The 8,605-nt window shown below is 34.8% G+C and overlaps 1 protein-coding gene across 1 annotated transcript in view; it reads left to right on the forward strand.

Moving 5' to 3' along the window:
* LOC143178156 (potassium channel subfamily K member 6) overlaps positions 1 to 7,568 on the forward strand; it is a 108,062-nt gene extending 100,494 nt beyond the window's left edge. Inside the window, exons 3-5 of the mRNA XM_076376663.1 lie at positions 4,336 to 4,541; positions 5,368 to 5,653; positions 7,288 to 7,568. Coding sequence (XP_076232778.1) covers positions 4,336 to 4,541; positions 5,368 to 5,653; positions 7,288 to 7,568 — 773 coding nt within the window. The remainder of the gene's footprint in view (positions 1 to 4,335; positions 4,542 to 5,367; positions 5,654 to 7,287) is intronic.
* Positions 7,569 to 8,605: the final 1,037 nt, after the last annotated feature.

Below are 8,605 nucleotides of genomic sequence, written 5' to 3' on the forward strand. Positions count from 1 at the left end.
AATGAATTAGTTGCGTTAACACTTCACTAACTGCAAACGTTAATTTCGTTTTTAATCCGCTTCATTAGTCAGCTCGTTCTATTTACGCAACTTCAAATCGAAAGCTCATCATGCGCTACTTTACACCCCAGAATATTCTGAAATTTCTATTAACACATATGTGCAGAAAATGGTGCTGATAACAAAAACGTAACATATAGCATGTGAAATTGTGGAAACTAAAGAATAAATAATCGGAAACTAGGTAAATTATGATCATTCATATAGATAATTCTTATTAATTTGCATAATCAGACTTTCAAAATTAAATACAAAGAACATAATTTTTTATTTGAAATTAAAAATATCTTATAGTTCTACAAAAAATATTATCGTTAAATGTTACTCTTACGTACTATTTGACGTTTCTTATTTTTTAAGTAAAACCTAAATCAATACAATACTTACTGATTTCATGTAAACTATGTATGTATACAATATATTTCAATTTCGTAAAGAAACTACCAGCACGAAAGTAGACAAAATAATTTCTGAAAAAGAACTATTTAGCCACCAATATCTTTATAAAATTTTCTATTATAGCTACATACGTATACAGTACTTAAATATAATAACAGTACTATTAAATTAAGAACACTGTAATAATTGTCGCCATACAAACTCAGCTTGTCGTTAAAAGAATTTATTATTACTAATTATTATTAAGACACAGAGTGAAAGAATTTTATAACATTAATGATTATTTGAAAAATAATTAGATAGGTGCTTTTAATTGGTTGTACTTTTGAACGAGAATATGTTCAATAAAGTAAAGTTTCTTGAAAATGTAAAATCAGTCACGGTGAGAATCATTCAACGAAATTCTCTGTAAACCCTCGAACTTCCATCAGTTTCACGTTATCGAATATCACAGATTGTTTTCAATATCTTTTTCAGACGACTGCACTCTACTACCATTCTCCGTGGTATCGAACATTTTAATAAAAGGTAGACTAGTGTTCTCCTCGCATACTCTACATTTTGAATGATGAGTAAACTCGAATCTACCACGAAAAAAAGGTCAAGAAGAAACAGAATCAGAAGTAGCAAACTTCGATTTTCTTTTATCAGGTTTTTAATACAGAAAAACTAGGTTTATTATTATTGTTATTATATATAATTCTTAAATATAATTAAGATAACTAATATTTTAAGTGGAAAATTTAACTATGCTTGAAATGAAAAGTAGACGTTAGATTTCATGTATTCGTCCTTGGATATTAATTTCAAGGTCTAACTTTGTGAATTCACAAGAAGTTCTACCATTTAAAATCTCTTGAATTAAAAGTCTGAATATGAAGTAATACGCTCAGCTACAAAATTTTGTGTTTCTGGGCGTTAATGACATTAATTGAGTCTGCTCATAAAAATATTACAGGAAAACTAAAATTTTAATTTTGTGAATCAATTAAAACTATTTCATTCCTGAATACTCACTCGAACATTTCAGCAATGTGGTATGAAATATTTCCTGGAGCATTTTTCTATGTAGATATCTAGATTTCTGTTAAAATGTGACTTACAGTAGCGAACAAAAGTTTCAGATCCCTAGACCAAAACATTTTCAATTTTTTTATTTATTGTAACTTCGTGAAAACCAGTTGTATAATAACTTTTCTAAGGTCATTTTAAAGGATAAATCTCCTACTTACACATTTCTAAATTGAATTTACTTAAAGACGTTTGAGTACGAATAAACAACTGGGAAAGTAGAGATAGATTTTCCCTAAAAAATTATAAAAATTCAAACGGTTGCAGTTTTCTTAAAAAATTCCTTTGATAATTCAAATTAGCATGAATTTCAAGACCAAAGTTTCATCTTTCTAATAGTTTCCATAAAATTTGATTTACAATTTTTTGTTGTTTTATTTTGTTATTTTTGAGTAAAATCTATCACTGACATGAAAATGTGGAAGTAAAAAATTAATTTTTATTATGATTTTTATTATCTTCGTTCATCATACTCAATTAACATGGTTGGACTTGCATCCCACTTGTTTTTGTATAATTTGTGTATTGTGAATAAAACAGTTCTAATAAAACAGCAACACAAAATCCTACATCAACTAGTAAGGGGTTTACTGTAAAGTCGAGGCCTCAGACAATAAATTCATGGTGATTTGGGTTGCAGAAAAAATTGTTTACAAAAATTAGAACCGTTTGAATTTTTACAACTTTTTAAAGAAATCCCACTTACCCTTTCTTGCTCGCTTCTTAGTGTAAAATCATTTCCAAAGAAATAAAACTATAAAGGTAAAGGTTTCACTCTTTGAAATGGCCATAGAAAGGCTGTGATACCCCTTCTTATCATCAAGTTACAGCAATTCAATATTGATACTGTTTTAGCCCAGTAGTCAAACTTTTATGCTACTACTGTACATTCTGATTGCCTCAAAGGCTCGAATTCATCATCAGAACCGTAACATAATTCGCCAAACCGCGGAGAAAACAATGTCAGAAGCAGTTTAAACCGAGGAGAAACGGTGAACGAATGATCAACAGATCCGTTAAAGTCTGCGCATTCGTTCCATATATTGTTGCTTTTCGGCCAATAAAACCCCAGCTGACAATCTGCCGTGGCTCCTAACAAATGGCAACAGATAACGGATACGAAAAGGGTCCACACCATCGTGAACGATAAGGTGAAACGACAGTGACGAATAGGCTTTCGCGGAGTTCCGCGAGGCTCCCGCAAGCGCAATTCCATCGGCAATGCACTTGAGGCCGCTATCATGCACGGTCCAGAGCAATTCCAATGGGCGATCCATTATCTTAAGCGGCGTCGACCTGATCGATTCGACCCTCCTCTTTTTGCAACGTCGTTCTTCCTCTGTGGGAGATGCCACCCCCTACGCCGCTCGACTCCTCATCCCCAGCAAGCGCAGAATTTTTCGGGCCAAATGACGAGATTACCAACCAACATCCGTTTACGAATATTGCGCCTTTTATGGAAATTTTAGCCCTCCTCGCGATACAGAATCGCCGATATTACGATTAATCGTCGCTGGGTATGGCCCATGACTATTGGAATTTCGAGCGGCGTTCTACGATGCTGCCGCGTTCTTTTTTATCCACGAGAAAGATAGCTGTTTTCGGTAGGGCTGATATACTGTCGGAGGAAAAGCTGTGAAATAGCGCAATGGGAAATACGATGACCAACGTAAATTCTTTGAGGTCGACGTGTGGGAATTTATGGTAGTTCAAATTAAAGAATTTAGACGCTTGAGTCTAAAGGGTAGTCGATAAGTGGTGGTATAAATAATCATGATACAGCCGTGATTTTAGATAAAAAATAAGTCGAAAATGTAGAATTACATTTGTTCATATAGGGCTTGGTTTTCGAGAAAATCGATATTAAATACATATCTCTATGGAAATAGAAATGTAGTTCGAAGAATAGAATTGTGTATTTGACAAAATGGGCAACATTTTCAACAATTTCTTTCGTAATAATAAATTTATTATATATAAGTATCCTGTTTTAATGTGTATTCTCGATTATCCAGTACATTAAACGCAATTTTGAGCGAAAATAATAGTTTAAAACGAGATCCACTAAGTAGAGACATAGTTAAGATATAGTAAAACAATGTTATTGTATATTTTCAACTTATCTTTTTATGTAGAATTACCCTCTGATCTGCTGTACTAACAGTTACCAACCATCCTGTATGTTCAAATCTTTAAAAAAAATAATACAGAAGGTTTGGGAAAACTCTTCTGGTTAAGCGTGAGACACACTGGTTGCTTCTATAGAATATACGGTTTCTTATAATAAAGTTGTCAAAATTGAAAAGTTATGGACAAATAAAAAATTGACAATTAAAAGTTGCAAGTAAATACACAAATTTTTAACATTAAAGATAGAATAAAAATAAAACATACATCTGGGCACATGCATATGCTCAATCGTGAGATAGATCTACCATAAGTTAACCAATTTTAAATATTTAAACAATGTTTTACAAGTTTCATTCTAACATGAAATCACACAAGACTTTAGTTCTATTTCTCCAACACGAACAATATTAAATTTTAGAGGTTTCGAACTTTCAAATCTTCATGCTTTTGTGAATATTCAATATATTTACATATTTTCAAATTGTTTGATATTTAAGATATAGAATCCTCATTTTTCATATGTAAAAATTTTAAGCTCATTCAGAGTGATTACATCTTGATATAATAAGAATAAAACAACTTTGTGCCACTTTCTAAATCATCCTCCATTAAATTTATTTCAATTCATAAATATTAAGAGACACTCCATTTAAACGTACAATGAACTGTTTTCAGGTTGCGGCAGCATAGCTCCAAGATCAACCTGGGGTAAGATCGCAACCATGGGTTACGCCAGTCTCGGGATCCCTTTGACCCTTGTCTACTTGTCGAGCGCTGGAGGACTGCTATCTAGGTGTGCTAGAGGTGTCTTCACGCGAGCTCTTTGCTGCTGCCTTTGCTCCAATTGCGGTTATTGTTGCTACGATGAACGACGAATGGAGGTGAGTGAAAAAGTGTTACTTAATAAAAGGTAAAAATCCTTGCAGCGAGTATTAATCTCTGTTAGGTAGATAATTTGTTACAAAGTTAGGTCAACATTGTATTTAAAAACTGAATATTTTTCGTAGATAAAAGAGACGTAAAAGTACCTTTCTTTGGAAATTCTTATTTTTAAAAGTAAAGCTATTTACAATTATTTATAGTATATAAACATGTAATGTACAGTTTTAATGAATATTCTTGCATAACAGAATTTTGTAATTAAATTATAGACAATTTCAGTTTTAGTTCCATACGATCATAATTTTCATTTAAAAAGAATTTATTAAAAAGTAGAATTTGTTTTAAAATATTTACTGGATAATCAATAAATATTCGATTTCATAGATACTTTAATTGAATTAAATTTTACGAAGGAACTACTTCACTTGACTAAATTTAAAGGATTACTTAATTTTGTATAGATTACTCTCTTATTTTTATAAAAATATTTAGAAAATATTTCGAATAATTTACTTATAAAAAAAGTAGTTATTATTTTATCCTTTCATTGTCTACTAAGAAACCAGCTAAAACCTACTTTCATATAACTTACATAAGTACGTATATTACTTAGGCTCGCTATACAGTACACAAAAAAAGAGCTATCGTGTAACCATAAATTCCTCCTGTCCAACGAAAACAGTACACTCTATTATGTCTCATCAATCTTACATGCATCTTTGAAACCGACTCGGCAGGTTACATGATAGAGTAACAGAAAATCGTCTTTATTTCTCCTTTTCTAAACGGATCTTAAAAATTGCTTTTAAATTGGCACGGGTGCAGGAGAAAGAGAGACGAATGAGAAAGAAAAGGCAGCAAGAAGAACTGGCGCAGCAGCAGCAGCAATTGCAGTTGCAGGAGCCCTTTTACGTCCGCGCTAACGCGTCAACGTTCACAAGCACGGTGGAAATTAAGGCCAGCCCGAAGGACGAGGTGTCGAGTCTTGGCTCCGGTGACAGGCCTAACGTTACTATACTCGCACCAATCAGCATTTGTCTCGGCGCGATGCTCTGCTATATTGTGGCAGGCGCTTTTACCCTCCACAAGTTAGACGGCTGGTCCTTTGTGGGTATGTGTAACAATGAGTGCGGGATCACCGCCCTTACAAAGCTGAATTGCATGTGATTTATAGTACAGAGAAAGATCTCCTCAAAAGAACGAGATACATAAATGAATGAAATAGTTCAAATTGCTTTTAAATGGTCTGATTCTTTTAATACCGATGGTGCTAGTGTTTTCGATATACTTTTAGATTTTTTCTTAAGAAATGAAATCGAGAAATATGGTCCAGAAGTATAAATAGTTTAATGCATGTTCCTTGCCTTCACTTGATATAAAATTATGTGGAATTGCTTCAAAGTTAAACGATCAAACTATGTCATTATTTTTGTTAATAGTAGAAATGAAAAAGAAGTACATTTAGGGAGTGTTCGATAATAGGTGTCAGAGATTTTAACAGGTGATTCTACAGGCTAAAATAAGAAATCAAGAATGATAAAAATGCGTTCGATGCCTGGTCTTGGAATTATTCTATTGTTAAAGTACACTAGTTAAACTGACATAGCGAAATTAGTAGAATAAGTCTCAAGGTGGACACAGAAAAGTGAGTAGAATAAATTCCGAGTCAGAAACAACAGAAGCCAGTAGACTAAGCCCCGTTTCAGGCACAGGGAATTCAGTAGAATAAGCCTTAAGCTAGGCACGACAAAGTCAATAGAATAAGCCCCGAGTCAAACACAATTAACGCGTATTTTAGATGTTTTTCAACAATTTTCATTTTCATCTTATTTTAGCATGTTGAATTACCCCTTAAAATTTCTGACATCTGTTATCGAATGCCCTGTACACTTGCAATTCATTCTTCTAAATCTCTCTGTTTGAGACACTTACATCTGAAATATATCTGAAGAACTACAATAATATCACAATAAGAATCTTCACTAGACATCTTATGCTAAAAATAATTCAAATGAACCACAGAGGATTCTTCCTCTGCTTCCCTCTTTCCAAAAACTATTTCTAGACATATGTAGGGTAAATGTCCCAATTACTGTCAGTGTCCCTATGACTACCACTTAAATTGTTTTACTTAATAGTAAAGTAATGTATAGATAATTACGATTAAAAAAATTTCAATATAAAATTTGGACTTCGTTTCAAGTCACAACACAGAAATATTGCAAAGCTATTTATGTTTGTGTTCAGAAATAAATTTTAGAACTGTTTGAGTATCAGAAACACGACTAACTTAACTAGAAAGTAAGGAAAAAGTCATAAAACAAAAAGGGCGGTAATTTTACTATTCATCTTATATCTGTTCCTCAAAATGAATTTCTGATATATGTATGTAAGAATGATTTCAATAATATAGCGAAGAAAAGAGTGATTTTTATCTCAGTTAATTAATATTAATACATAATATTTAACGTATACAAAAATTTTTTTTCATAAAAGAGATATTAACCAACATTATGCTTGAAACTGCAACAATTTATAGGTCAAACAGCTCCTAAAATAATTAAACACAGTTACGCGATAAGCTTAACGTGGCAGTAATTGAGCCATCTATCCTGCACCGTACATTTTCTTCCAATTTTTATTTACGACACACACTAGCGCGGATCGTTTCGCTTTAGAACGCCCCCCGAACGCTAAAAGGTCTCTGATACAACATAAATCCTCTGTTTTCGTATGTAACTACAGACGCAAGCTACTTCTGCTTTATGAGCCTGAGCACGATCGGGTTCGGCGATATGGTTCCCGGTTCCTATCCCCGCCAAAACCTTTACGAGTCGAGGAACGTAACCATTTGGTTCTGCTCCTGCTACATAATGTCCGGAATGGCGCTGACGGCGATGTGCTTCAACATCCTCCACGACGAGATCGTCCACAGGTTGAGCCATCAGGTGGAGAAGCCAGAGCCGGTGAAAGCCAGCCCGAGCGTGGACGAGCTGTCGACGGACCCCTTCGCGTTGACCTCGTGACAATTTCCGTCTGGCAACCTGTGCCACCGGAACGGCACCGACGAGAATGACATATGCGGAACAGAACCGCCTACCAGCCTGTTCGCCCACGAGAACGAGATCAATATCCTAAAAGACTCCTTCAATCAGGTGGACGTCACCAGAGACTGCAAGCCGATCCTGAAGCTCGAGGATCACGTACCCTCGATTCCTGGCGTCTACATGCTGCCGAAGGTCGACGAGGAGGCAGAGGAGAACACGGAGATGTAAAACGTTCGTCTCCTCGTGGCTGGGCGAGTACACTTGATTCAGGTAACTCGGTGAAAGGTGGACAGGATTCGTTCGGGGACGCTCACGCGGGACAGTATAACGTTTATCTATCGGTAAATACAATTAACACGTCGTATATGTTAAAAATAGGGATGTAATCGTTCTGTCGCAATGACATAGTGTGAGCTTCGACGAGTGACGAGGAAACCCGGAGGATGTTTCGCTGGCTGCGTTGTCGAGGGTAGTGAAGTAACGTTTGTATGTCTTTTCATAGATCGTTTCTGGTCGAAACGGAGTGGTTTGTTTCAAGGCATTCGCAAAATTTATTGTTCCAAAGATTCGGTCGAGGAATAGGTACAGTGTTAGCGGTCGATGGACTGTCGTTGTGTAGTGTTTTCAAAGTTCAACAGTAACCAGTGCAACTAAGTATTTACACGTGCAAATAAAGATTCTTCGATGCATTCTCATTGGACGCGAGAAGTGCAGAAATTTCAAGGAAAGTACAGATTCGAGGGACAATTGATGGTACGTGGAATGTCGTTTCCGGGAATAATAAAATAAAACTTCTTCATTTTTTGGTGTTTAATATTGCTTTCGTCAAGGGAGGATTTTTACTATCGTAAGAACGTAAGATATATTATTGTTTATGTATACATACCTTGAAGTAGGGTTTTTAATCATTAATATATACACAGCAAGCCAGTCGAAGAATGTGGGCGACGTCTACGTAAATCGAATTCAATTTTGTAATAGCGGTTGTATTCTTAATGGTATTATGCAAGTTCCAA

Source organism: Calliopsis andreniformis, chromosome 4 (assembly GCF_051401765.1).
Source record: "Calliopsis andreniformis isolate RMS-2024a chromosome 4, iyCalAndr_principal, whole genome shotgun sequence".
NCBI classification, from domain to species: domain Eukaryota; kingdom Metazoa; phylum Arthropoda; class Insecta; order Hymenoptera; family Andrenidae; genus Calliopsis; species Calliopsis andreniformis.